This window comes from Pseudomicrostroma glucosiphilum, assembly GCF_003144135.1.
Source record: "Pseudomicrostroma glucosiphilum strain MCA 4718 unplaced genomic scaffold BCV69scaffold_3, whole genome shotgun sequence".
NCBI classification, from domain to species: domain Eukaryota; kingdom Fungi; phylum Basidiomycota; class Exobasidiomycetes; order Microstromatales; family Microstromataceae; genus Microstroma; species Microstroma glucosiphilum.
The window spans coordinates 369,927-397,449 of record NW_020289915.1 but is presented as its reverse complement, the minus strand read 5'-3'; the positions used below and the strand labels follow the sequence as shown (position 1 = coordinate 397,449).

At 57.1% G+C, this 27,523-nt stretch overlaps 10 protein-coding genes across 10 annotated transcripts; 6 read left to right on the top strand and 4 right to left on the bottom strand.

The window, feature by feature from the left end:
• Nucleotides 1-68: 68 nt before the first annotated feature.
• Nucleotides 69-4,690, top strand: BCV69DRAFT_311051 (nucleoporin-domain-containing protein; the record flags this gene model as incomplete). Its single annotated transcript, XM_025494830.1, has 5 exons — nucleotides 69-309; nucleotides 390-1,013; nucleotides 1,081-3,806; nucleotides 3,881-4,115; nucleotides 4,200-4,690. The coding sequence occupies exons 1-5, from the start codon at nucleotides 159-161 to the stop codon at nucleotides 4,688-4,690; spliced, it is 4,227 nt and encodes a 1,408-aa protein (XP_025349389.1). The 5' UTR covers nucleotides 69-158.
• Nucleotides 4,691-5,095: 405 nt separating this feature from the next.
• Nucleotides 5,096-6,821, top strand: BCV69DRAFT_286679 (putative KRE2-alpha-1,2-mannosyltransferase; the record flags this gene model as incomplete). Its single annotated transcript, XM_025493531.1, has 2 exons — nucleotides 5,096-5,153; nucleotides 5,455-6,821. The coding sequence occupies 2 exons, from the start codon at nucleotides 5,096-5,098 to the stop codon at nucleotides 6,819-6,821; spliced, it is 1,425 nt and encodes a 474-aa protein (XP_025349388.1).
• Nucleotides 6,822-7,680: 859 nt separating this feature from the next.
• On the bottom strand, nucleotides 7,681-9,677 carry BCV69DRAFT_311049 (hypothetical protein; the record flags this gene model as incomplete). The annotated part of the gene is made up of 2 exons (XM_025494829.1): nucleotides 9,114-9,677; nucleotides 7,681-9,046 (listed from the first exon to the last, which is right to left on the bottom strand). The coding sequence occupies exons 1-2, from the start codon at nucleotides 9,629-9,631 to the stop codon at nucleotides 7,681-7,683; spliced, it is 1,884 nt and encodes a 627-aa protein (XP_025349387.1). The 5' UTR covers nucleotides 9,632-9,677.
• A 147-nt stretch (nucleotides 9,678-9,824) lies between these two features.
• On the top strand, nucleotides 9,825-12,494 carry BCV69DRAFT_281236 (hypothetical protein). The gene is made up of 3 exons (XM_025491908.1): nucleotides 9,825-11,746; nucleotides 11,827-12,142; nucleotides 12,233-12,494. The coding sequence occupies exons 1-3, from the start codon at nucleotides 9,898-9,900 to the stop codon at nucleotides 12,420-12,422; spliced, it is 2,355 nt and encodes a 784-aa protein (XP_025349386.1). The 5' UTR covers nucleotides 9,825-9,897; the 3' UTR covers nucleotides 12,423-12,494.
• A 90-nt stretch (nucleotides 12,495-12,584) lies between these two features.
• On the top strand, nucleotides 12,585-14,027 carry BCV69DRAFT_281235 (hypothetical protein). The gene has a single exon (XM_025491907.1). The coding sequence runs from the start codon at nucleotides 12,651-12,653 to the stop codon at nucleotides 13,923-13,925; it is 1,275 nt and encodes a 424-aa protein (XP_025349385.1). The 5' UTR covers nucleotides 12,585-12,650; the 3' UTR covers nucleotides 13,926-14,027.
• A 1,186-nt stretch (nucleotides 14,028-15,213) lies between these two features.
• Nucleotides 15,214-16,082, bottom strand: BCV69DRAFT_276224 (hypothetical protein; the record flags this gene model as incomplete). The annotated part of the gene is made up of 2 exons (XM_025491104.1): nucleotides 15,214-15,264; nucleotides 15,309-16,082. The coding sequence occupies 2 exons, from the start codon at nucleotides 16,080-16,082 to the stop codon at nucleotides 15,214-15,216; spliced, it is 825 nt and encodes a 274-aa protein (XP_025349384.1).
• Nucleotides 16,083-17,242: 1,160 nt separating this feature from the next.
• BCV69DRAFT_281233 (SAICAR synthase-like protein) lies at nucleotides 17,243-21,368 on the top strand. The gene has a single exon (XM_025491906.1). It carries the CDS (start codon nucleotides 17,464-17,466, stop codon nucleotides 21,010-21,012), a length of 3,549 nt encoding a protein of 1,182 aa, XP_025349383.1. The 5' UTR covers nucleotides 17,243-17,463; the 3' UTR covers nucleotides 21,013-21,368.
• BCV69DRAFT_281231 (putative uracil phosphoribosyltransferase) lies at nucleotides 21,269-22,402 on the bottom strand. The gene is made up of 2 exons (XM_025491905.1): nucleotides 22,158-22,402; nucleotides 21,269-21,993 (listed from the first exon to the last, which is right to left on the bottom strand). Exons 1-2 carry the CDS (start codon nucleotides 22,389-22,391, stop codon nucleotides 21,559-21,561), a joined length of 669 nt encoding a protein of 222 aa, XP_025349382.1. The 5' UTR covers nucleotides 22,392-22,402; the 3' UTR covers nucleotides 21,269-21,558.
• A 903-nt stretch (nucleotides 22,403-23,305) lies between these two features.
• Nucleotides 23,306-25,331, top strand: BCV69DRAFT_136796 (aquaporin-like protein). The gene is made up of 2 exons (XM_025489261.1): nucleotides 23,306-23,867; nucleotides 23,968-25,331. Exons 1-2 carry the CDS (start codon nucleotides 23,420-23,422, stop codon nucleotides 25,068-25,070), a joined length of 1,551 nt encoding a protein of 516 aa, XP_025349381.1. The 5' UTR covers nucleotides 23,306-23,419; the 3' UTR covers nucleotides 25,071-25,331.
• Nucleotides 25,332-25,463: 132 nt separating this feature from the next.
• Nucleotides 25,464-27,440, bottom strand: BCV69DRAFT_246441 (imidazole glycerol pho; the record flags this gene model as incomplete). The annotated part of the gene is made up of 3 exons (XM_025490207.1): nucleotides 25,464-27,182; nucleotides 27,250-27,335; nucleotides 27,410-27,440. 3 exons carry the CDS (start codon nucleotides 27,438-27,440, stop codon nucleotides 25,464-25,466), a joined length of 1,836 nt encoding a protein of 611 aa, XP_025349380.1.
• Nucleotides 27,441-27,523: the final 83 nt, after the last annotated feature.

The following is a 27,523-nucleotide window of genomic DNA, read 5'->3' as shown; positions in this document are numbered from 1 at the left end:
GACAACGTCGTCTCCAAGTCCAGTGCCGCCTGGCGCGCGCGCGTGCAGGAAGATGCTCACCGCCATACACCATACCGACAGAACCCATTCGTCTAAACCTTGGCTGTACCAAGACCGGCTCCCTACCTCGCTCCCTCGCCTTGCCGTCGCTGCCTAGGATGGCAGTGCCTGATTCAGGCTCGTCGGCTGCCGCCTCGTCCTCATCCTCCGGCCAGCCTCTGCAGCAGAAGCGGCTACAACAGGCAGCAGCAACCATCAAGAAGTTCTCGGAACAAGACCGGCAGGTGGTGGACCTGGCAGACTACCTCAGTGAGTAACGGGCAGGCATCAGGATGTGTCGAAAGAGCAAGGACTCATGTTGACGCCAACACCCTCTCTCCATCCTCCAGATGCGTCCGTCAATCAACCCTACAAGCTCTACCTCTCCTCCCCATGGGCTAGTCTTCGCAAGGTGCAGACTCTAACCATTCCCGATGCCGTGATTCAAGCAAGTACCTCTGCTCGATCCTTTGCGGCTCAAGGTCTCTTCCCCGAGATTGAGCGCGCTTGGATCATCATAGACAGCCAGCTCTTCCTCTGGAATTACCTCGAAGGCAGCTCATCCGCCTTCGAGTCCTATGTTCATCCTACCGACATCATCCAGTCCGTCTCCCTGGTCGCCCCCAAAGCCGGCGTCTTCATCGATTCGATCAAGCATCTCCTCGTCATCTCCACGCAGCAGTCAGTGACCATTCTTGGCCTGGCAATTGAGACGACCCCACCTCCGAATGCCCAGAGGGAGTTGCGGCTTTACCAGACAGACTTCTCCTTGCCCACTTCTGGCGTCGTGATGCGAGACTTTGTCGCAACCTCAGATGGCAGTAGGTTGTTCTGCCGAGGAAGTGATGCCTGCTTGTACGAGCTTTACTACCAAGCAAAGGAAGGCTGGTTTAGCTCAAAATGTAGCTTGAAGAATCTCACCAGCGGAGGGGTTCGGAATCTGTTGCCAGGATGGGCTGGAGGAGCAACCAAAGGTGAGCGTCAGAGTGTAATTGTGTAGGCATCCCGGCCTGACTGCTGACCGCCCTCGGCCCACCGCAGGCTCTCTGGAGAGCATCGTTGTTGATCACTCCAGAGCCCTCTTCTACGTCCTCGAGTCGCGGCGGACCATCTCTTCGTACTCGATTCCCTCGGCGCTCAATGGCGGCGTCCCGCAGCTCGTGACGACCTTGCGGGACATTCACCGGACTGCCTCCCTAATCTCACCCCAGAACGCATCCCTTCTCCGTCAAGAGGACTTCGCTATCATCAGTCTACAGCCCATCAGGGCTGAGGAGAGCAGGACGATCTGCCTCTTGGCTACCACTAGTAATGGCGTACGTCTGTACTTTACAAATCAGCGTAGCGGTTATCGCGCGTTCACAGCACCTTCCACGAGTCTAGGTGGATCATCTACTCTGGAGCTTCTCTACGTCAGACCACCACCTGCTTCTGGACTTAGCCCCACGCCGCTTCCCCCAACTGGGTCCAACTCAGGTTCAGCTGATCAGAGCGATTATCCTCAAGCTCAACCGCCCCTGCAACGTTTGAGCCACGCGATCTACAAGGATGGGCATTTCCTTGCGGCTGCTGCGTACCCGTACGGCAATGGTCTCGACAATGTTCTATGCATCAGTCGAGGAAGCTCTAGCGCTACCATTCTCAACAATACCACGGTCTCAGCTGGGCAGAATGGCGAAAGTGCGACGACGAGTACGTCTGTGATACCTTCTTCTGGGCCTGCGTCAGCCTCTACTCCTGCTGATCCGGCAGAGCAAGCAACGAACGTTTTGATACAAGGAGCTACTTGGGCTTTGGCGGAGGTCCCGAGGCCGAACGTGGGCCCCGCTTCCCTCAACCCCCTCGTGCGCCAAATGACAAGCTTGCCAAGGACTTTCTTGGCCCTCACAAGTACAGGGTTGACAGTTCTGGTAGAGAATAGGCCGATGGACCTCCTACGAGAGCTCTTGGACAGAGCAAGTGCTGCATCTGGCCAAGGAAATGCCGAGACCGTTGGCCTGGTAGAGGTGTTCAAGCGCTTTGGACAAGCCCAGTCATGCGCGATGGCTTTGGCCATTGCAACTCGCAACTCCCACGCCTCCTTCTCTTTGGAAGCGCTCCTGTCCGTGTCACGACCCAGTGCAAGCGCTTTTTCTGCTCAGATGCACACAGCCGAATCTCTACTCAACGCCACCAGAATCTACTTTGACTATGGAGGCCTACCCAGATACGATCCACCGCCGTATCCTCATCAGCCGATGTCGGAGGGCAGGGTAGTACTGAGTGGACGTCATGAGGGCCTTGGCGTATACGCAACTCGGCTGCTTCAGAGTCTTTGGGAGAAGAAGATCAAGGAAGTCGGACGCGTAGTAGGTACTCAATCAGCAGACGCCATCGTGGGCAAGGACATGGAAGAGCTGAGGTCTTTCGTCAGAACTCACGCTGAGGCGTACGGGCTCAACAACAAGCGGGGCGGCAGCAACGCGCCAGGCGGCGGCGGCGAGGGCGAGCTGCTCGCTCAGAAGACAGAGCAGGAAAGCCTACGGGCTCTCAATGCTCTATTGGAACGGTCAATTGAGGCCTTGAGCTTCGTGATCCTGTTGGGTGATTTTGGCTGGGAGAGAGTCCTGAGCAAAGTCGGCGATGTAGTCAGGGCCAAGGTGGACTCGATGTCATTTGGCGACCTTGTCTTGGAGGTGTCGAGCGCGGAACAAAGTGGCTCTGCAGGAGGCCCTCCTGGCTCGGCGTCCTCAGGCCAAGGTCAGCAGGCGATTTCGCGCTCCCTCGTAGAAGCCATCATCGATCTACACTCTGTCTCCTCGCCGTCCGGCATGGATGTCATTGCTGACCTGCTTCAATCGCGTTGCTCATCTTTCTGCGATGCCAACGATGTTCGCCTGTACAAGGCTCTGGAACACATTCGCCAAGCCAAGGAGTCTGCCCCGGGCCTCAAGAGGGACGAGGCGCTAAGGGAAAGTGAGATGCTGATGATGAAGGCTAGTCGTCGATTGCCATTTGAGCGACTGCAAGAAGTTGTCGGTCTCTGGAACTCAATGTCTTGGGTCAGCGCAGCCATTCAGCTACCCCTCAGGTGTGCTCAGGAATGGGACCCCCATGGCTTTGCAAGGGCATACCGAGCAGATGGCATGAGGGCGAGTGACGATACCCGTAAAGCTGCCTACGATGTGGCCATGAAGTGCTACGGTCTCGTGCTAGACACGCTCAAATCCCTCGATGAGAAGGCGGACGCTACTCCTCAGGCGGTCGGAGTCGAGACACTGCGATCGACGGCGTATGGTATTGTTCAGCAATCAATGGATCCCTTGCTCCACGAGGCCCTATACGACTTCCTGCTCCGATCAGGAAGGCGGGAGCAGCTCCTGGGCATGACTACGCCTTTCCTGGAAGCGTACCTGCAACAGGAACCACTCACACTGGAGAAGCTAGAGATGCTCTGGCAGTGCTATACCCGTCGCGGTGAGGGGGCTTCGGCTGCACGTGTGCTCGTCGGCTTGGCGGAGAGTACCGAATTGGATCTCACTCTGTTCCAACGTGTGGAGTACCTGACACTTGCGTCCAACAATGCAAAGTCGTCTACCCTGGGCGGAGGGTTGAGCGATCTGAATCATGCGACGGTTGCCTTTGTTGCGGAAATCGAGGAGAAGTTGGAGGTTGCTCAGGTTCAGGTCGAAGTGTATAGGGCTATTAGCGAGCTGGACGATCTGGAAGAAGACAAGAAGGCAGGTCTTCTAGATGACCTCGACTCCAGTCTTCATGACATCTCTACGGTGAGTCTATCAGCGAATGTCTGCAGGCTGAGAAGTGTCGCCTTGCTGACTTCTGCTTCACTTGTTTCATTCAGCTGTATCGCGACTTTGCGGATCCTCTTGGCCTTCACGACGTCAAGATCCTCATCTTCCAGGTGTCAGACTTCCGAGATGTTGAGCTGGTGGCAGAGACCTGGGAGCTCATCCTAGACCGTGCTCACCAGGAAGGCGGCCGATTGCTCTCACCTGACCGTGCATACGAGAGGGTTGCGGCGGTTGTGATCGAGCTGGGAAGGAGACACATGAACTCTGACTTTGCCTGTCCCATTGGTGAGTACAGATGAGGCAAGAGCAGCAGTGGAGCAGCTAGGGCAGTACGCTGACCTGAGCTCACTCGCTGCACTTCGAACACAGATGTCCTCGTTCGCAATCTGGAGCACTATGCCTTCACACAGCGTTCCTCCCAGCCCATCCCCATCGGCTGGGCACCACAGACCCTCCTGGCTGCGAGTGCGTCTCCAGAAGCCATCTTCGATGTCCTAGAAGGTCTGTTCCAATCCAAGGTCGAACCATGGCAGACCAAGTCTTCGATTGTCTTTCTTTTGAGCGACCTCTACCAGCTCATCTCCATCTGGCTAGGTAGTCATCTCAACTCTAGTGGGTACGACACTCTGCCCTCGTCGAACAGGAGGAGCATCGCCCTCTCGCGCTCTTCGTCCTCCTTTGGAGGCTTAGATGTCATGGAGAGCTTCCCTGCAAAGAGGGTCGACGACTCGCTGGACGCATATCTGTCTACACTCAATTCGCTACTGGGTCAATTGAGAGAGGTGGAGGATGGACAGCTGGCGAGGGAGAGTATCAATGGGATGAAGGTGCTGCAGGATCGACTCAGGCAGGCCTTCTAAGAAGGGGGAGGGGGGCGCAAAGGTTGGGCTCTTGGGGTATGAAAAGAGAGGAAGCATTGGGATGATTGTGGTGACTACCTCGTACGACGTTGTTTCGGGTAAAGTCATGTGGAGTCTCGAGTAATGATATACAGTAGTCCACATCCATCGTTATCTTCCCGATCCTGACCAAGTAAAAAAAGCAACAAACAACAGTAGGTTCGGGGGGGGGGGGGGGGGGGGGGGGGGGGCGGGTAGGCAGGCGGACGGTGGGCAGGGCGAGGCGCTAGGCAGGGGGAAAGACCCAGGCGGGGGGGGGGGGGGGGGGGGGGGGAGGGGGGGGCGTGGGTGTGCGTCTGTCGGGAGGGTGTTGCTCTCTCTGTGCCTCGTGAGCGTGGGCGTGTGTGCCGTCGGGGCTATGAGCTTATGCCGTGGCGGCAAGGGGGGCCTGCATGCGGGAAGGGCGAGGTGGCGCTGGGCGTGTGTGTGTCTAGACGCAAGGGGGGGCATCGGCCTCTGGCTCAGCTCCACTCCGCGTCTCTTGGCCAGGCGAGGCTGTCAGTGTCTGTCTGTCTGTGTCAAGTGTCAAGTGGGGCACGTCCGTCTTTCTTTCTCGAGTGTTGCGCTGTGGACCTCCTACTGCTCCTCCCTCGCGCTCCCCTTTCCTCGATCCTCTCTTCCATCGGTACCTCCTTACTCACTCTTATACGTCCAAGAACCAAAGTTAGACTCTGGCTAGTCTACCCACCTCCACTCTAGCTAGCTAGATTACACGATGCCCCCAGCATCCATTCTCGAGTCTCTCTTCCGTAGGCCACAGCGCCTAGTCGTCCTCCTGGCCGGTTTCCTCGTCTTTCTCACACTCGCCACTTGGATCAACCTCTCCCCAACCACATATGACAGGGTCAAGACGGGATGGACCAACAACATGCCAGCCGTGAAGAATCCCTGGGCAGCTTCCACCACTCCTGCTGGCACTGCTGGCTCAGCCGCTGCTGCTGCAGCTGGATACGGTGCGGCAAAGAGTGCCTCGGTGGCAGCTCAGGTGGAAGACATGTACACCTTTGATCCCTCCAATCATGTCCCTACCAGTCCCGATGATCTTCTCGCCTGGGGTCACAAGGGAGATGATGGCAACATCTACCCTCCCGAATTCATCCCTCAGCAAGCCAACAAAGGCCCTCGTGCCAAAGCTGGCTTCATTGTCCTAGTGCGAAATTCGGAATTGCAGGCTCTCAAGGAATCTATGAGGGACGTCGAGTCCAAGTTCAATAGGAAATACGGTTACCCCTGGATCTTCCTCAACAATGAACCCTTTTCTGATGCATTCAAAAAGGGTGTTCGACAGATGACCCGTTCTGAAATCAGATTTGGACTGGTTGAAGAAAAGCATTGGGGCTACCCAGAATGGATTGATAAGAATCGAGCTGCCAAGACTCGTGCGGATATGAAGGCAGCCAATATCATCTATGGTGATTCGGAGAGCTACCGTCACATGTGTCGATTCCAATCTGGCTTCTTCTTCCAACATCCCCTCACTCAAGATCTAGACTACTACTGGCGAGTAGAACCAGGAATCAAACTCTACTGTGATGTAGACTATGATCCATTTGTATTCATGCAGATGAACAACAAGACTTATGGTTTCACAATGGCACTGCATGAGTACATTGCCACCATCCCCACTCTTTGGGAGACGACTCACAACTTTGTCAAGGCAAACCCACAATACGTAGCAAAGGACAATGGTCTTCACTTTATGACCGACGAGCCCGAGCGTGGAATGGACCCGGGTTACAATCTCTGCCACTTTTGGTCCAATTTCGAAATCGGAGATCTTAGGTTTTGGAGAGGAGAGGCCTACACAAAGTATTTCGAGTACCTAGACAAGGCCGGTGGATTCTTCTACGAGAGATGGGGTGATGCTCCCGTCCACTCCATTGCCGCCATTCTCTTCCTAGATCGATCCAGACTACATCACTTTGATGACATTGGATACTACCACGTACCTTGGGACCACTGTCCTTCCAACAAGGCAAAGTATCACGATACGGGAAGGTGCAATTGTGATCCGGACAAGTCTTTTGATAGGGAAGGGTATAGTTGTCTCAAGGAGGCATGGAGGACACTCAAGGAGGGAGAACCAAAGTAGAAGGGAGAGACAGAGGAAGGGAGGGGCACTTGAAGGAAACCAAATGGGCCAACGGAGGCAGGGAAGTGCACGAGCGCTCCTCCTTGCTCTCCTCGCCTCCCCCCGTCTCTTGCCTCTTGTGGGGGAGCAGGTACGGACACCATTCTAGAAGTCCATCCCATCAGCATACAGCCGCGCATCTCGATCCCTCTTCCCACCTGGCGGTCCGGTCTCTCATTCCCCATCCCCCATCCCTATCCCCGTCCCTATCTTGTCCCCCCCACCAACCCACCTCTTTGTATTCTCTCTCTCCATCGTCCCCCCCTTCCTACATATACAGTCGTCACCTTTCCATCTCTTTTTCGATTCATGCCCCTGTCCATGTCCATGTCCGTGTCCGTGTCCGCATTCGTGTCCATGTCCGTGTCCGTGTCCGTCTTCTCCTCTCAATGGAACTCAATGGATTAGCGTTTTCTGCATCTCCCCTCTTTCTTTCTTTCTTTCAGCACTCAGTCGATGCGATGCGATGCGATCCAGATCCAGATCCAGTCGTGTTGTGATGTGTTGAGATCTGTTGAGATCTGTTGTGATCTGGCTTGATTTGATTTGATTTGATTTGATTGGATTGGATTGGATGCTTTTAGATGTGATGTAGTGAGAGGAGGAAGGGGGAGGGATGGGGGAGAGGATATAGTACAAGTACAACGAATGTGCCCGTAGAGTGCTCTAGATGCTCGATGCTCGATGCTCCGATGCTCGATGCTCGATGCTCGATGCTCCGATGCTCCAATGCTCCGATGCTCGATGCTCACCCCCCCTCAACTTCCCCCCCCCCCCCCCCCCCCCCCCCCCCCCCCCCCCCCCCCCCACCTCCCCTTCTCTATCGTCCATCACTCGCAGCCGCTCCTGTAGCTGCTGTAGCTGCTGCTGCTCGTTGTGCTGCCTCACGCTCTTTACGCATAGCCCAACGATCCTTTGTCTCTTCACCACCACCACCACCACCACCACCTCTGCCACCGCCACCGCCGCCGCCACCACCACCACCATCGCCATCGCCACCTCTGCCACCTCTGCCACCGGCACCGGCCGCGGCCTCTCGTCTTGGCCCCTGGTCAGGGCGGTCGACATACCTGTCCCTCTCCCCGTCCCTTGCTCGAGTTCGATCCCGCTCCCGCTCCCGCTCGCTGTCCCGTACTCGGTCCCGATCTCGATCCCGATCCCGGTCTCGATGACGATCACGATCGCGACCGGATGATCGATCGTAACCATACTCTCTGGAGCCTTCGTAGCGTTCATAGCTGCGCCCGTCCCTCGGAGGAGGCGATCGAGCTCGGGGATCTTGTGCTGGTCTTCTAGGAGCAGTTCCCCAGCCTGCATCTCTTGCTGAAGGACCACCACCACTACTGCCGCCACCACCGCCCTCGACTCGTCCTCCCCTCCTTTCCTGCTGGTACTGCGCCCTGCGCTCCTCCCTCTCCTTCTCCTTTTCGGCTGTAAGAACCGGACAGTCCTTCTTGCGGTGGTCTGGGGATCCGCAATGGAAGCATCCAGAGGAAGAAGCAGACGATGAGGGACCTGCAGAGGCACTGCCCAAGCCGTTGGTGGGTCGAGGATCCGCCTTGCGCGTCGTATCCTCGTCGGCCAAATGGGTGTATTTGCTCCTTCCCCTCTTTCCATAATCCCTCACTTGCATCACCTTGGGTAGTTGACTGATATCCACTTGTCCCTCAGTCTTCTCCGTAGAATAGTCCCGCTTCTTGAGTATGTCCAGATCTTGGAAAAAGGCGCCCTTGTGGTAGTACTTTTGCATGAAACCCATCTTCCCCCTCTCCTCGTCCTTGCGCTTGCAAGTCTCCTCAGCCCGAGCCGTATCCATCCTGAGCTTCTCATCCTCCGTCATATTCTCGCGACGGGTACGCTCTTCCTCTTCCTCCTCTCGCTGAATCTCCTGCTCCCACTGCCGCTTGATACGCTGCAGCTCGCGCAGGCGCCAGGCAGCAAATTCTGCTGCAGGATCCAAGTCGTCTGTATCGTCTAGGTCGGGCTTGGACTCGGCGGCTTGTTTCTCCAGAAGCTCCAGCTTGATGCGCTCGCCTGCTAGACGCTGCGATTCTAGACGGCGCTGAGCTGCTTCCGCTTCAGCTTTGGCCTGGAGGTCTTCGGCTGTCGAAGAGGGTGCGGCTGGGGCGGATGGGGCCGCTGGGCCGCTTGTAGGCTGAACAGAGGCCGTCCCTTGACGTTGTGATCTGGGAGTCGAGGAAACGTTCATCAGCCGCTCTGATCCTGTACTTGCTCCCAGTCGGTCATACTCACTTGGGCACAAACATCGGTTTGAACATCGGCTTCACCTCCTCCTCTTCCTCGCTGCTCTCTTCCTCTTCGCTATCCGTCTCGTACTCGCTCTCGCTCTCCGCAGCTTTCACATCGGGGGCTGAGGCGGCAGCTGGTGGCTTTGCATCTGCCGCCTCGCCGTCCGAGTCTGTGTCTGTCTCGTACTCGTCGGAATCGAATTCAGGCTCTTCAGGCTTGGGCTTGAGAGATGTGGTGACGGGGCGAGAAGTGCCACTTCCGCTGCCGCTGCCGCTGCCCACGTTGATGACGACTCCTGCTGTTCTTCTCTGGCTGGCAGGTCGATTGTTGAAGCTCTTGAAGTCGGTAATCTCCTCGTGCTTGACATCATTGCCTTGTGCCTGCCTCGAGCGTGGTCCATTTTGCTCATCGGCCTCTTCGCCAGACTCATCAGAGTCGTACCTCTCGCCTTGGACGGGCGCCTTACCCGGCCTGTAGCGAGCTGCTGGGCGAGCTACTCGATGCGGCCCCGAAGAGGACATTGTGGAGTCGGGCAGCGACTTGTACCCACGGCCTGGGATGTATGTAGTGCTTGAAGGAGTAAGTAGTCCCCCGACGAGGTTCCGCTTCCTCGTGGCTCTTTCCGTTCCGATGGCGCGATTGGCCGCTCCACTCACGGACCTCGGCGGATTGGCTTATCGAGCGGGCAGAGACAGGGCGTACCCTGGCAGCCCTCACCACCTCACTTGTGTACATATCCCTCTGCCATCGTCACCATCAAACTCAAGCATTCACCTCGCCATAGAACATGCTGCCAAGATCACGCAACTTACTTCGCCACCACACACGCATCGCTCTCCTCAGTGCGCCCGCCTCCTCCTCATCCTTGCACATCTCGCCACGCCGCGCCGCTCAGCCCATCAATCCATCCAATTCCGTCGATGCTCGTCTGGGGGTCATCGCCCCTCCAGCTCCGTCTGCCAAGGGAGAGAAGGAGCTGTCAGGGGAAGACAAGTCCTTCATCGTCCACCCTCGACCTGGTCCGAACCCGAATGATCTGTCGGATCTGCTGCGAGGGCCCTCTGGAGGGAATGCCAAGAAGCAAGATGGCGGGATCGAAGGCAAGAGACAGGGGATGATTCAATCTGTCAAGGGCACAGCAATTGGAGCTCGTAGGCGCGGCACCACCATCCCCTCAACCGATCTTGATGACGTCTCTGTAATGGAGGAGGAGGCAAGACAAAGGGCTGCTGCTCAGGAGGAAGGCAACGACGGGCCGTTAGGCAAGAAGGGACCAGTGGATAGGGAGAGCCCTCACAGCATTGACCAGCTGCAAGGTCGGAACGAGCTCGATGAACGAGTGCTGAATGCAGCTCGGGCGACGTACGTTCATGGCAAAGGCGCAAGTCTGAGGACGCTCAACGATCAGTTCGTATCTGAGTCATACAAGATCCTCCCCATCGAGCTGCCGTACGAGTCTACGCCACACGAGGAGAGGAAGGTGCCACTGCCTAGGACAGAAACGACTACAGTGCCCAGCGTCGAAGAGGATGATGGCATCCTCTTGTTGGCCTTTGTCGACAATGTCGATGCTCCTCGGGGTCAGGAGAAGATCTCGGTCTGCACTGGTTTTGGCGTCGAGGGTGGTGCAGAGCTTGCTGCGCAGGAAGGCCGAGATGGGGGCGAGCTCGTCGTCAGTGTCGCCCACACACTCAGAAGCTCAATGCCTGCTGCCTCGAGAAAATTGGCAGAGGGGCAGGGTCAAGACAAGTCAGCAGCCTTGGCAATCACTCGCAAGGGCCTTGTCTTTCCTGTCGAGCAGCTCGTCTCTTCGCTGCCCAACTCGGATCTGGTCTTGCTGAGACTGTCAAAAGATCCCTTGCCAGTTCAAGACCATGATACAATTGACTTCGCATCTGCCACAAAGTCCGCGGCCTCAAGCAGCAAACCGATCAAGACCCTACCTATCTCTCCCTACCCAGCGCCTCAGCACGCACACCTCTGCGTCTCCTCCTTCTGGGGCTTCGAGGATGACTCGGGCTGTGCTGTACCTCGCTTCAGCTTCAACAACCCCTCTTCGTCTTCTGCTGCCCAAGGACCACCCTCTTCGTCCTTACCAGCATCTAGCCTCTCCGTTCTCCCTCCATCCCCGCCTCCGCCTGGTAGGTCGGCGGCAGAAGTACACTCGGAAGGCGACTCGATGAATCAGTCTCGCTGGGGCGAGGTACGTCTCGTGGAATACAAGGACGGGAAAGGTTCCGAGGCTCAGCCAGGCACATATGATTCACTGGAAACACTCGAGTACAAGCTGGTCCAGGATAGTTTGATCAATCCAGCTGTGCTGAAGGGTGAGAAGCCCAAGTTCATCCCACAGGCAGCAGTGTCTGTGGGACGGGGCTCTGGAGCAGCCAGCTCTGCAGCGGCGGCATTACAGGAAGTCAAATCGTCACAGCCATCCGGACAAGATGGAAGTGCTGGAGATGCTGGCAAAGGCTACGGCGGGTATGGAGTCCCAAACTTCCCACCTCCCGGATCCAGTGGCGGGCCGATTGTCGATATGAGCACAGGGGCCGTCGTTGGAGTCACTCGTGGCTCCAAGATGACAACACTCGGTGGAAGGAGGGGAGAGGGAGTGCCCAGCGAGAAGATATTTGAATGTGAGTAGAGTCATGGAGTCAACTAAGCGCTAACAGTGAGACCAGCAGCTTATTGGATATCCCTTGTGACGGCATCACAGTCTTCACCCTCCCTGGCATGGGCAAGAAGCGACCCTCTTCTGCATCAACATCCAGGTCCAGCAGCTCGAACACGCAGCGACAGAGCTCTCTGTCGTCGAGCCAGACACAGAAGCGCTCTCTCAGCACCTCGGCTCGGCTGAGGGAGGAAGCTTCTACGCCCGCGGCAGGAGTTCCAATTGGTCAGATCGATCAGCGTCTATCTCTGACCTTTACTTGTGCGGTTCCGGACTGCGGCCATCGATCTACTCACGAGTTCTCCAAAGCCTCCTACACGAAAGGCATCGTTCTGGTCCAATGCCCAGGTTGCAAGAATCGGTGAGTTGATCGGAGAAGCCGTCGGTACAATGGTACGGAGAGCCGTCTCTGACCTACTCCTCGACCGTGCTCCACGCTTCGTCTCCACAGCCACCTCATTGCAGACAATCTTTCATGGTTCACGCAGAGCTCATCGGAACCCAAGACGGTAGAAGAGATGGTACGAGCAAACGGCGGCAGGGTCCGCACCGGCAGGAAGACGGTAGATGGCGAGGGAGACCAGGGTGAGACGATGGAGATCCTCACCGACAGCGATTGGGCTGAGGTCGAGAAGAAGTAGATATTCGACCTTGTACTATGCTCCTACATTGTGAAACATCATTGCAACGCTACACTCGCAGACTACGTTCTCACTTGCTTAGTCAGCGACCTGCTCAGCCCCCCGCACGGGTCCAACTTTTGTGCCTTGCTTCCTTCGCCCTCTTTCCGCCGGCCTCGCAGTACCGCGCCATTTCTACCTCGCCACCAAATCTGCCGGCTGGTCCCGCAGTCCTTGTTGCCATTCAGAATGCCTCCCTTTAGTTCTCGTCCCCTACGGTCGAGCTCGTCCCGCAATCCCCTCTCCAATTTCCTCCCCTCGATCCGGCGGAAGCCCTTCCTCCTCTTCGGCCTGCCCTTCACCTTCACCATCCTCTCTGCCGCCTATGGTCTCTCTTACCTCACCCAGACGCGCTACGAGTACAATGCCACCAAGGTGCAGAGTGTCAGTAAAGAGGAGGAGCTGGGTATGAAAAAGGGGAGGAGACGGATTGATTTGAGGGAAGAGTATTGGAAATTGAGCAGGGCAAGGGAGGATATGATGCTGGATGCCGATGAGCCGCTTGCTGCCGCCAGTGGGTCTGGGTCTGGATCAGGTGGAAGTAGCGCTCGGAGAGGTACGGGCAGAAGCGGAGGTGGCGTGGACGAGTGGGACGAGTGGGAGCCTAAGCGGGTCCCGAGACCGCAGGGCGTCGAGGAGTGGGGCGACGCCGGCGGATCTGCCCTAGGCGCCTCGTACGTGGAGCAGTCGGACAGCACAAGAGACTACCAACGGCGCAACAAGGACAAGAACGTGAGCAACTCTGCCTCTTCCTCTTTTCCTGGACTAGCCTCTTTACGTGCCGAGGGTCAGGAAGTGACGTACGACCTAAGCAAGGCTTCTGCACCTGATGCCCGTGGCAATCGGACCATTGTGACGGAGAGCGGCAAGAAGATTGTCATCGGCCCAGATGGCAAGCCCTGCAAGGCCTGCAATACAAGATTAGCTCTCAGAGAGGCAATGAGAGGCGCTGGCAGTGGAGCGGGCAAATCGTCGTCTTCTGCTGCCTCTTCCTCAGCCTCCCCAGCTGGCTTCTTTGGCGGTGCAATGGCAGCAGCGACTTCCCCTTCTTCGACAAGTTCGGCCTCCACCCTCTCTTGTCCTCCAGACGTAGAGGAGCTGGGTCGCTCTTCCTGGGATCTGCTCCATTCCATTGCTGCAACCTACCCCGAGAAGCCCAGCGAGGCAGAGCAGTCCGCTCTCCTCAGCCTCCTCAAGGCGTTGCCCATCCTCTACCCGTGTCGGCACTGTGCCCAAGCTCTGCAGGAGGACTACACCAGGAGGGATTCGGTGACTACAGCGTCACCTCCGTCTGCTGATGATATGAAGGTATCCGAGGCAGTAATCTCCAAGAGTCAGGCCATGCGCTTCACCTGCTCCATCCACAACGAGGTCAACGAACGGCTGGGAAAGCCAAAGTGGGACTGTGAAGATCTGCGGAAGCTGAAGGAGCGGTGGGAAGATGGAGGTCAAAAGTGTCTCTGAGCGAGATGGACCGGCCGGACATAGTGGCAGGAGACGCGGACATTGTACAACTTGATACCTCAGCACCTCTCTGCAATCTTTTGCAATCATATGCGATTCGCATGAATCATGGTGTGCCTTTGTCGAAGGAGTGTGTACAGATACAGATGTGATGAAAGAACCCCAGAAAACCAGCAGATCAGACGGCGGCGATGTTCACAGTACCATCCTTTCTACGCCTCCCTCCATCTCCTCCCCTCCCTGCTTACTCTTCTCCCTCTCCTTGCCCTTGTCCTTGTCCCTATCGCCTCCATACCCCCTCATAAGCCGATCAAGAGCACCCGGCGTCAGCTCGCCCGATCCAGGGAACCCTCTCTTCCTACTAGCGACTGGACTTCCCATCCGGCTCTTCCTGCCAGACCCACCGACTGAGCCAATTTCCCCGCCGGGACTGCCCGTAGCGAGGGATCCCTCGAAGTCATCGCGGGAATTGGCGGCAATGCTTAGCCCGAGACCGCCGGAACCATAGCCCGGTCCGGAACCAGAGGATTTGGGAGAAGAGCCCAAGAGGGAGCCTCCTGTGCCTAGCCCGAGACCGATGGGCATGGGCATGGGAGGACCACCTGCACGATGATAGTGGTGAGAGGAAGTGGGCGGGGAAGCGGGCCCGTAATAGGCCGCGGCCATTGGTGCACCCATGCTGCCGTTGCTCTCAGGACCGACGAGGGGAGTCGAGGGACGAGTGCTGGGACTGCGAGATAGTGAGGCAGTGCCACTTCCGGTGCCGACGCTTGCAGCCGCTGCAGAAGAAATGCCCCTACCCGATGGAGCCATCGACGCCCCGACGCTCTTTCTCCCAAAGTAGCCTCCTTCCCGATCCCGGCCTCCCATCGGCGGGCTCCTATTCGCCGCAGCTGACGAGCGATAGTATGGATAGCCACAGCCGCCGCCCGTTCCCAAGGGGCTTCCCCCGGTAAGATTGCCAGCTGCGACATTGGAACCGGCCATACTTGTTGCAGCAGATGCGGAGGCAAGCGATGTTTGGCCAGCGCCAGAGGAGGAGATGCCGGCAGAAAAGTTGCCGAGTCCACTGAGGGGGAGGCTTAGTCCAGTCAATGGGCTGACGGCTCGTCGCTTGTAGACGCTCGATGCGTACGGCTCAAACCTTTCTTCTGGGCCAAATTTGCGCTTGCTACGCGCACTTGGCGGCAATGCTCCTGGGCTCGAAGAGAGAGCTGGGTCGATGGCATTGCCGCCCATGGCACCCGCCAAGGCGTTCCCAGGCTGGCCTGCAGGAGACGTACTGAGCTTACCAACGTTGCCCTCCCTGTCTGTTTTGCTGCTTCCTGTACGATGGAAGCTGCCATTGTGGACACGATGGTGATGTCGCTTCTCCAGTGGTACAGAGACGGTGCCTGTGGCTGGGCTTGGGGAGTTGCGGAAGTCCGTCCAGGCAGAGCCCATGCGCTTGTGCGTCGAGGACGAGAGTGCTGGAGGTGTCGCATCGCCCGTCGGGGTACTCAATTTGGATGCGGTCTGGCTGATGACGCTATCGGATGTGGGGAAGGAGGAAGAGCGTTCGTGGCCTTTCTGCTGAGGATTCAATTGGCGTAGACTAGTGGCAGCTGGAGGCGTCGAAGCATAGTTGGCAGCATCTGCGGTCTTATTGTTGTCGTCTTCGTCGTTATCCATCGGGGTATCGGCTCCGCCTTCCCCGTTGGCAAGGGTCACCGAAGCGTTACGATGACGGTGGGTAGCAGGGTACGCATCGATAAGATCTGCGTAATTGTCTCGCAAGAAAGGAGCAGTGATGTTGGGCTCAATGGGTGGCGAAAGCACCTCTGAGCCCTCGGAGGTAGTGTGATCAGACTCAAAACCAACGTTGTCGAGAAGACCGTCTTCCTCTGGAGCGCCCGATACGGCCTTGCCATCCGACATCGACTCTTCGTCGTCCATATGAAGAGAGTAATCTGAGGAAGGAAAGCCTGTTCCTCCAGAGGTCTTGCGTGACGAAGTATGGGCGTCGACGAGATTCCGGCCACTGGCAGGGAAGGGACTTGCCTCTCGTTCTCTCCTGTACTCGAGGATCTCAGCTTCGTGACCCAATCTCCTTGTCAGCTTGGCCTCCGATGCAACCTCTGATTCAGAAGGGCGAGACTCATCACGCAGGAGAGACATGACCCGTAGGAGAGGTGGAGCTACAGAGCCTCGCCGTACTGTAGCCGCAAGCGATGGGACCGGGTTATCTGCAGAAGATCTCCGCCGCAAAGGCGGAGGAGAGGGAGAAGGTTCCATTGAAGCAGTGACGGCGCCCATATCATCTGCCAGCGATGTAGCGCCAGCCAGAGAGAGAGAAGCAGATGAATCGACTGCAGCTGTGGCTTCATCGCCGTCTGTCATCCTCATGTCCATGCCGTCCAGGTCGAAGTCGATGTCGACGTCCTCTGTTCCGTCTCCCTTGATCTCCTGAAACGGCGACTCCATTGAGTCCGGCGATACAGGTCTTCGAGGGATGGGAGAGCTTTGACGATCTCGGGGTACGCGAATTCTGTGCTGAGTTCGAGTCAGCCGCGGCGAAAGAGAAGGATGGCTGCCGCTGTTCCTGCCGGAAGAATGCTCAGAGGACCAGGTCCTGGTGGTGATGGATCCGCGCCGCTCGTCCCCTCCTGATTCGCCATCATCCTCTTTGTCTCTGCGACTACTTCCCGTCAGTCCCGCCCGCTGAAGATTGTCCCTGCGGCGAGCTGCAGACGAGGAGCCTCGCCCAACTGGACTCGGTGCTTCTGCGTCGCTGTCCTCCTCCTGCTGTGCACTGACGACGCTCTTAGCAAGTGAGCTTCTGGGTCGAAGAGCATAGCCGTACCCCGAGGTGAGAATGGGGGGTGCGATGCGCGCTTGCTGCGAGAGTAGAGAGGCTGAGGTAGCTCTCGGAGAGGGCAAAGCAAAGTCGGACAGAGAGGTGGTAAAGGCAGGGCGCGAGGGACGGGGACGACTGCCCGACGACTGAGAGGAGGCCGAGGCGGAGGGAGAGGTCTCAGAGTGGACCAAGGGCAGAGACGGCCGCCTGCCCAGCGAGTGACCGCTGTCAGCTGCGGCTGCTGTCCCGGGTGGACTCATAGCAGTGCATCGGTCATCGCGAGCCCTCGAGTGCTTCTGGGCTGGCCGAGGTGCACCTGGCTGTAGAGGTGATGATGCTGGGCTGCTACGACCATCGGCAGGCCTTGCCGCCCTGCCTATATGCCGGCAGCGGGGCGGAGAGACAAATGCGCGCCAAGGCAGAGGGCCGAGCGGGCGCCGCCTTTGGCGTGGGAGAGGGCCTCTGCTCCTATCCAATCCAACACCCAGCGACGACTCTACTCACCAACCTTGGCTGCTAGTCGTAACGACCGGATTTGACCCTTACGCATACAACCTCATCACCGCTCACTGTATCCATAAGATCGCCTGGATCCGACCTCTGATCATCCGCTGTTCTTGGCCTCTCAGGTCACGGAGATCACCCTTCGGCGGTTGAAGTTGCGACCGGGGCAATGAAGTGATGTTGGATACAGCGGCCAGCATGACATCCTCTGCTTTCCATCCCAACGTCAATGCACCTTCCTCGAGCACAGCAGAATCTCGACAGAATGTGCTGATCAGGAATGCAATTGCATCCGACTCTCAGAGGATTCGAGTGCAAGATGAGAGCACCGGGAAGTCGTATGAGCTACACTTAGGCAAAGGCGCTCCTTACCCCAAGCGGTACGGAGGCGACGATCCAGAAGACTATAGCTTCGAGCAAGAGTCCCCAACAAGCCCACAGAAGCTAGCGCCTCCGCTTGCTCCGTCCAAGAACCGGCTGCCTCGCACCACAGCGGGCAACGGCCACGTTCCGTCAGGCTCAAATGCGACGGCATCGTCTTCCTCTCATCGGGTTTTACGGCTACCCATGATCGTCAGACATCGTGGAAGTGCCCAAGTCCTCTCAAATAGTGCTGTCCCACGTACGAGCAGCGAGACAAATCAGCCTTCTCCGGCTGGGGACGCCAACGGTTCTCTCGCCCAGCCCGAGTCTTCGCCGAGAGGGAAAGCTCCGCCGTCACCTTCGACTCCTGTATCGACTCGCAGATCCCGGAGTGGTTCAAACAAAGACGCAGAGACTGTGGAGCAGCCGTCATCACCTGGCGATGCCCAACTCAAGGAATTGAACAAGAAGTACCATGAGTCACTCGCAGCCACTGCTAGCTCGAACCTGGCCCGTCAAAGCAGTGCAGACAGCAGCGGATATCATTCCGGGATGAATCTCTCCAACGGTAGCGCCAATTCCTCGGCCATACGCTTGAGTCCTCAGAAGTCCCCATCGCAGCATCCTCTTACAGCTCCGACGCGACACTACCCCATCATGAGCGAATTGCCTCCCTCTCCTCCGCTGGAGGACGAGGATGGTGACAGGACCCGCCGTCTGGGAAGCTCTACAGATTCAGACGTGCAGCGCCCCAAGTCTGGACAGAAGAAACCAGGCGCACAACTCACCATTGATACAGCAGCATCAGCTCGAAGGAGTTACACTCGACAGGCCTCGGCTGCTAGCACTTCGACCGCCTACATGAGCGCCGAAGAGGGCGTTTGGTCTCCTGAAGGAGACGAGGAAGAGCCGGCAACGCCCAAGGCAACAGCACCAAAGATGAAGATCATGCGGTATAGCCCAGAGCCGATGGAGGGCTCACCCCAGGGACTACAAGAAGGTGTCAACGATGCCCAGAGCTTGAGTGCTTCGCCATTGGCCGCCCCATCTCTGGAACGGACTATCAGCAGCACGTCATCAGAAGGCAAACCACTTCGAGCAAATACGACGTACAGCGGTCGCCATTATCTTCATCCTGCCTCCGCCCTCCCTAATGGACCAAGCTCTCCAAGCTCTCCATCGCGGCGCGGCAAACGTGCCGACGGGACAGTCCGGCAGCAACCTTCAAGAAGGAACACGACAGGATCTTCTACTGGATCGGCATCTGACTCAGCGCAGCAGCAGTCGAGCCTTGCGGAGGGAAGTCGACGCGGGCCCGAGAGTCGGTCCTTCTCTAGAGGCGCAGTACCGTCAAGTAGTCCTGCAGGCCAGACGAGTTTCATGGACAATCCCGCCGGCATATCTGCAAGCACATCTGCGCCCGGCGCCCGAGCCCTGCGCACGGGTGATGCAGGCTTCGATGAAGAGCTGGCAAAAGCCGAGGCCAATGTCAGAAAGCGGATCGAGCGGCAGCGTCGGGACGAAGAGGAAAAGGCGCTGGCTGCACAGCAGGCCGAAAAGAGTGAGGCATTGGAGAGGACGCAACTGCAGCGGGAGAGAGAAAGGGAGCGGGAAAGAGAGAAGGCTGCCGGCGGAGGCGGCGGAGGGGGAGGCTTGCCCGCTCTGATGAGGGCCAAGTCAAACCTTACCAAGCTTGGAGTCGGACAAGCGGGAGGGCAGTCGCAGACTCAGAGGGGTGGACCTTTTGGTACTGACGAAGAGAAGCCTATGGTCGTCGGCAACATCATCAACGAGAGCCACGTGAATTACGTCATGATGTACAACATGCTGACAGGTATACGCATCGGTGTCTCAAGATGTCAGGCCAAGGTGAAAAGACCTCTGGTCGACGAGGATTACAAAGCTAGACACAAGTTCACCTTCGATATTATCGGAAATGAGCTCACGCCTTCGGCTAAGTACGATTTCAAGTTCAAAGACTATGCTCCCTGGGTTTTCCGAGAGCTACGCGAGTACTTCCATCTCGACCCTGCAGATTACTTATTGTCACTGACGGCAAAGTACATCCTGTCTGAGCTTGGTTCCCCCGGCAAGTCGGGCTCCTTCTTCTACTTCTCGAGAGATTACCGGTTCATCATCAAGACCATTCGTCACAGCGAGCACAAGTTCCTCTTACGCATCCTCAAAGATTATCACGAGCACGTTAAGGCCAATCCGCATACCCTATTGAGCCGATTCTACGGCTTGCACCGAGTGAAGCTGCCTCAGGGTCGCAAGATCCACTTCGTCATCATGAACAATCTGTTCCCACCGCATCGCGATATCCACGAGACGTATGACCTCAAAGGGTCTTCGTACGGTAGGGAGTACCCCGAGGAGAAGGCAAAAACCAAGAAGGGCGCTACGCTGAAAGACATCAATTGGATCCGGCGGAGGCGCGAGCTCGAACTTGGTCCAGAGAAGAAGTCTCTATTTGCAGCACAGCTTGCCAGTGATGTGGCGCTGCTGAAGAAGCTGCGCATCATGGACTACTCGCTGCTGATCGGTCTGCACGATATGAGAAGAGGTAATTCAGAAAATCTTCGACAGGAGAAGCTGCAGATTGTCCAGCCCGAAGCAGGCACCGTGACAAGCGTTGAAGTTGCAGAGGACGTTCCCCGGGTATCTAACGGTCCATTGGCATCTCCGACTGTGGCGGGTCAAGGAGGCATGAACGCAAGCACCAGTTCAGGCAGCGGCGCTCCGATGCTGCAACGCTCTCGACCATCTCAGCGCAGTCACTCAGCCGATGTGGCGCCTGGCCGATTGCCTTGCAGAGGAAGTAGCGCTACTGTCCTCAGCGATGGCGAGTACGTAGATGCTGAGACGGGTTTGCCTGCAGCTCCAACTTCGAGCTCGCTCGCCGCCTCTGTAGTCCCCTCGAGTTCCAATGGTGCTGCAGTGACGAACCCATCTGGCAAGCGCGCCTCTGAGCAGAACGTCTTTGCCCTTCGTGCAGCCGTACGTCGCAGTGATCCCAAAGCTCTCGGCTCTAGCTCAACAGCACAACTACCTGCACAAGAGACTTCAGAGCGACGCCACTTCCTCTTCTACCAGGACGAAGGCGGCTTCCGTTCCACGGACGATAACAATGAGCCCGGTCCCTGGATCTACTACCTGGGCATCATCGATCTCTTTACGCCGTACTCGAGTATTAAACGCGGTGAGAATTGGTTCAAGCGCATCACCATGGACGGTAGGACCATTTCTGCCGTCCCGCCGAACCAGTATGGGAATCGCTTCGTCCAATTTCTCACTGCGGTCACGAGACCCATCAAGTGGAAGGATCTACCGCCTGGATTTGACAAGATTGAGCCTATGGAGTCGAGTGAGAAGACGACTTGACAAGGCGATGTGGCGCTAGCTAGCGCTCGAGGATGCGCTTCTTGACGAAGAGAGCACAAGATGTCTACCTAAGGGGGACGATCATAGCTACTTCTCTGGCACTACTCTGAGCTGCTCCACTTGTATCGAAATTTACCCCCATCGTCGCTGGACGACCCTCTCCACTAGAGCATGTCATGCTGCACTTTCCTTTTGGCCCAATCCGAGTCTTCTTTACCCATTCTCTGCCCACACGCATACACACACATATATCGTAGCTTTGCTTTTGGAGCAATTGAGATTCATTCCCTTGCTTCTTTGCGCCAGACTTCTCATACTGCTTTCTGTGCTCAAGTGAATTCATTCATTCATTCATTCATTTCCGTCAACAGCTTCAACCTGAGATTTCAGGACACTCTAGCTGCGTCTGAGAAGTACAAAATGAGGTTATTCGGCATGCTTGATCCCCTTTGGTATGAGATGCCCAGTGACTGTCTATGGATTCCCTCCTTTGTCCCGTAGCTGATGCGGCCATACCGCTCTCCTCGCTTGCGGATCGCCTCTCCTCTATTGCGTCTCAAAGAGGCGATCACCACAGTCTCCCAACCCGGGGAGGATGTATCCACCTTCCTTTGTCAACTGTGCATCTACCTGTCCGACATAGATCTTCAATCCAGGGAAGGTCTGTGCGACTTCTCTCAACCCTTGCTCACTGGCAAGGACACAGAGCAGCTTGACCTTTTCCACTGGCACACCCCAATCGACGATCATGTTCACACAGGCAGTAGCTGTACCTCCCGTAGCAATGAGGGGATCGAGGATGAGTACCTCGCTACAGGTGGGTTGGGCGGGGAGCTTGCTGTAGTACTCGACGGGCTGAAGGGACACCTTCTCCCGGAAGAGGCCGATGTGCAGGACCGAAGTAGAGGTAGGCAAGAGAGCCAGGGCCGAGTTGACCATTCCTAGACCGGCTCGCAGGATGGGCACGATGGCGATGCGATCCTATGAAGTTGGGGTGAGCAAGTGTGGGGAAAAGGGGATGCAGGACGAGAGTGGTGGAGGGGGGAAAGCGGCAAGATAGTGGATTCGGGTATCAGATTGAGCGCCCTTTTCCCCATTACCCCAGAATTCCGATGCGAGGTCAGCAGACCAGGACCACTACTCACTGCCATCTCATCTCCTTCAAATTGGCACAGTGGTGCCTTACCTGTGACCCTGGTGGTTGGTAAGCCCCTGGTTGCTTCTGTGACCAAGATGGAAGTAATTGAATCGAGGAGGGAGCGGAAGTCCTTTGCATGAGTGCTCTCCAGACGCAGGAGAGACAGGTGATGTGCCAAGAGTGGGTGGCCGACCAGATTTACATTGGTCGGCAAAGGAGAGGCCGAGGTGGAGGAGCTCATGGTGTGGGAGAAGTATGGAAGAAGCGAGGTGAGGTGAGGTGAGGTGAGGTGAGGTGAGGTGCTCCTGTCTTTGAGTGTGACTATGAGCACGGACGGACACGAGATACGCACACGCACACACGGACCAGATAGCGGGGGCTGTCGGACTTGGAAAGCCTTTGTCCGTCCTTCCCGTGGTAGCGTCGGACATCCCGGGAAGCGGAGGTTGAAGCTCAGCTAACTGGGCTCACGTGGGGCCGTCATCTGCCTCTTGCTCTCCATCTCGGGCCGAAAGCTCCGACAAAGGAACAACGTCGGACAGCTCCGTTCGGTTTGTCCCCGAGCCCAGCATGGCGCGTACGGTGCAGGGTGTCGGCCAGGTCGGTGAACAAGGAGGCCGACCCCACAAGGGCGCTGGGGTGCAGCTTTGCAGCTTCTGCAAGGGCAAATGGAGAGCGGCAAGTGGCGAGATGGTCATGGCTGTGGGCTCAAGGCAGGCAGCCCTGTATTCATGTCAGGTGGACTCGGTCGCAGTCAGATGCACACGCAGCCTCCGACTGCCACAGGGTCACTGCCCTCGCCCTCACGCCCAGCACCGCCAAGGCCAAAGAAGGACTCGACTCGACTCGATAAGTCCACTTTTCGCGCCCAGTCCCACCTCGGAACTCTGCAATTGTACCGGAAAACTCGCTTCCTCCGCTCTCGGCCCGCTCTGAACTGTTGCTCCCTGCTCCCTGCTCCCCCCCCACACCTCCGCCGCACCTACTCTCCCCCGGACATGTCTCATCTTCTCTCCTGGGGTAGCGAGGGACGCTGCTGAGCACTTAGAAGCTACATTAATCGTTCTCCAGTCTCCTTCTTCTCGATTGTCCGGCCCATACTTGCCTCCTCATCCTTCACATCCATCTTCCTCTTCGTCCTGCCTTTTTTTTTCCCCCACACCCAGACGCGTACCTGTCGCCCACCCTTTTGCTGTTCTTCGCAGCTCGACTTGAAGTCACGTACCACAACAGGGCCGTCAGACTAGCACCCACCTGTCTACATCTATCATGTCGGCTGAAGCTGGCCACATCCCCCACGATGCGCCCATGGCGCAGGACGTGGCGATCAACATCGATCTGCCTTCCCGCCGTGGTTCCCTGGACCAAGGACACGTGACCTTCGACGGCTTCCAGCTGGAGCAGGTGGACCCAAACAGTAAAGTCCACCCTTCGCACGACATCTTCAAGGACAAGAAGACGGGCAAGCACTACAAGAAGGTTGCACCAAGCTGGTCCATTGCCCATGCCGCCGCAAAGGGAAAGGGACAGCCTACTGTGGAGGGAAAGAGGGCGCACGGCACAAATTTCTCCGTCGGACACGCAATCGGCGCTTCCAAGAACAGAGAGCCGGGAACAGCGGGATCCAGGAGCGGAGCCACGACGCCCATTGCAACTTCCGGGTCGGGATTGACCGGCAATGACATGGAAAGGCTGGTGGAGAAGCTGAGATCCGTAGGTGAGTCGCCTTACGACCAAGGAGAGCAGTGGTAGTGATGCATTCTCTTGGAACGACTAATCTGACACGCCGCGCCTAATCCCACCCAATGCAACAACAGTGCGCGAAGAGGTTCGACAAGCCAACGTCGGTCACGCTGAGCACCTCGAGCGCGTCGTAGCTGAGACAGGACCACCCTTGGCACCCACTGTCTCCTCCACTGGCGAAAAGAGCAGTTTCGGCGGGGCTGGCGTCCCGGAGCTCAATGCCGAGGAGAGCAGTCCATCAAAGACCAGGGTCATCACCGAGACGGAGGCTGCCAGGGGTATTGACACCGACTCGGACGTGGAGGAAGCCTTCCCCAACAAGTGGGCAAAGATCCGCTACCAGTGTCGCGAGCCTTTTGCCGAGTTCCTGGGATGCTTTATCCTCATCACCTTTGGTACTGGTGGAGACATCCAGGCTCTCCTCTCGCCCAGCGTAGGCACTGGTATGGCATTCGGTCAATACCTCTCCGTCTCCTTTGGATGGGGTATCGGTGTCGCCATGGCCGTCTGGGTCTGTGGTGGAGTCAGTGGTCAAATCAACCCAGCCGTGACCTTGGCTCTGGCCATCTTCCGAGGTTTCCCTTGGAAGAAGGTGCCCATCTATTGGTTTGCTCAGATTTCTGGATGTGCCCTCGGAGCCCTCTGCATCATCGGTCTCTACTGGAACCCACTGAAGTTGGCAGACCCTGAAAAGACACAGACTACCGCTTCTCTGCTCACGACGTTCCCTCAGGCTTTCCTTGAACCACCCGGAGCTCGTCTATCGGGCTTCTACAATGAAGTCTACGCCACTGCTGTACTCATGATGGTCATTGTAGGAATCAACGATGGATCCAACACTCCCCCTCCAGAGGGAATGGCGCCTCTTGTTCTCCTTTGGCTCGTGACTGGACTAGGAGCATGTCTCGGATGGCAGACAGCGTATGCCGTTAACCCAGCTCGTGATCTAGGTCCACGTATCGCCCTTTCCATTGTAGGATACAGGGGACTCTTTACCTTTAATGCTTGGTACTGGCTTAGGACGCCTTGCCTTGGACCTCTGGTGGGCGCACCTCTTGGTTGCTTCATCTATGATGCACTCATCTACACCGGGGCTGACTCGCCGCTGAACAAGGCTTGGGGTGGAATTCGTTGGACAAAGAAGAGCAAGAAGATTCCTGCTGGTATTGATCAGTAAGGTCCGTCGCAAAGGAGTAGTGGGAAAAGAGAGAGAGAAGGAGCACGTAGGAAGAGAGGTGGAGCGATAATAATTAGCGTTCACATTCACATTCACATTCACATTCACACATACAACATCACACGAAAAAACAAGAAAGACGCACAGATTCATATGCACGTTTCACAGTTACTACAGCAATGTCCTTCTTGACGAACAATTGTCTTTGCAAATGCAACCCTATCAATTTCATCCTCGTTCTTCGTTCCATCTGCTCTATTACGACTTGATGCTTCTCGATTGCGGCCGTGATGACTGAGGACCCTTAGCACGCCATCTCTAGCCTTTACTACCTAGCGTTGATCGACTTCTCTAGTCAAGCTCTGACCGATCGATCACCCGCCCGAACGTATTCTAAGGTCTCTCTTCCCCCAGCTCCTGCCCTTGAGCCTGCTGCACCTCTGCAGCTGCCCCTGTATCCAGCGTCTCTCTTCGCACCTCCATCCCGGCCTTCTCCAGCTCCGCCTTGACTTCATCGATGCTCACCTCCTTTCGGTGGAAGATGCCCGCAGCAAGAGCAGCCTCGACGCTGCTACCTTGCCCCGACTCGCCCGCTTGGAGAGGCTTGGGAGTGAAGATTTCGGTGAAGTGCGAGGGATGACCTGCACCTGAAGAGGCAATGACGGGGACGGTCGTGTATCTTCGCACGAGGTCCACTAGCTGACGGTCAAAGCCCTTGCCTTGCCCATCGGCATCGATGCTGTTGACCAGTAGCTCGCCTGCACCGAGCCTTGTGACTGCCCGTGCCAGCTGGACAACATCCACGTCCCTCGTCTCGCGCCCGCCCTTGATCGTGCAGGCGTACCACCAGGAGCGCTCCCCATCGCTCACCACCGACCAGGCGTGGGCAGGTGGAGCAGGTTTTCCCTCCTCGAGGTAGACTCTCCGAGGGTCGATGGACACCACGACGGCCTGGTTACCGTATGCGCCAGCGATGCGTTCAATTCCCGTCTGGCCAGTCAGAGCGGATGCGGGAGCCTTGACTGGGTCAAACTCGCCCTCTGCCAAGGCGGCGAGGAGGGTTTCGGTGGCCGTCACGGCCTCCGAGCCGATACTGACCTTGTCTGCTCCGGCGCGGAAGTAGGCCTCGGCGACCTCCAAGGCAGAGTGAGGAGTGCCGTCTGGGTCGACTGTATCCTTGATGCCTCCTCCGATCGTCAGGGGGACAAAGATGGTTGCGGCTGCGATTTCGGTCATGGCAAGCATCGGCTGGTCTTGTAGTGCCGATGAGCGGAAAGAGGTGATGTTGAGGAAAGTCACCTCGTCTGCTCCTTCGAGGTAGTACCGCATTGCCAGATCCACCGGCTTGCCGAGATTGCGGACTTCTCCGTTCGAGCCCGTTGTAGCCTTGGCAGCTGAGCCGCTCTCTGCCTTTTCTCGAACATCGTAAGACTCTCCCTTTGTGACCACAAGATCGCCTTGGTCGTTCGACCTCACGTCCAGACAAGCGACGATTCGTTTTGTCAGGCCATCTTTCGATCGCGGCTTGGCTGCTTGTGAGGGCTCCATCAGCCACTTGCCGGTAGACGAGGAGGCATCGCCTTGCGAAAGCCAAGCTCTCAGAAGCTCCAGTCCCGCCTTTCCAGACTTCTCGGGGTGGAACTGAGTAGCGAAGATGTTGCCCTTTTGTACAGAGGAGAGGTACACCTCTGAGCCATACTGCGTCAAGGTGAGGGCGCAGTCCTCGTGAAGGTTGGGATCGAAGGCCACCCGGTGAGAGTGAACAAAGTAGAAGTGGTCACTTGACCGACTAGAGCTCTCACCGGTAACCTCGTCCTCGGCCAGGCCGTACCGAACGGCACCTGCCTTGACGGCGGTAGCCCTGTTCCATCCCATGTGAGGGACCTTTTGGCCGTTGGAGCTGTCGAATTTGCCTACTGCGCCAGGCAACACACCCAAACCCTCTACACCAGGAGCTTCATCGGATGACTCGAAGAGAGCCTGCATACCGATGCAGATGCCCATGTATGGCTTGCCTGAGGCGATGTACTCCTTGAGCGGCTCGGCGTAGCCTTGCGACCGAAGCGAGGAGAGCGCCTGACCGAAGTGACCCACTCCTGGGAAGAGCAATTTCTGTAGGATCCAAGGCGGAGGGGGTCAGTCTACGCCCAGCGATGTCAAAGGCTCCGGTCCGGCTCACCGTAGCATGCTTGAGATCCTCTGGGCTCTGGACCCACTTAAAGTCGTATCCTAGCTTTCGGATGGAGTTGGCCAAGCTCCGCACGTCTGCAGGCGGGTGGGGAGACAAAGGTCAGAAGAGGAACAGAAGTGCGCGTAGGCATCTGGCGCTGGACACTCACTGCCAGCTCCATAGTCGAGGAGGTAGAGCATGTTGCTGATGGATGTCTATCTATGGATGGGGAGTCAAGACGGAAGTGCACCGAGACCCTGTCCCAGTCAAGGTCTGGGCGTGA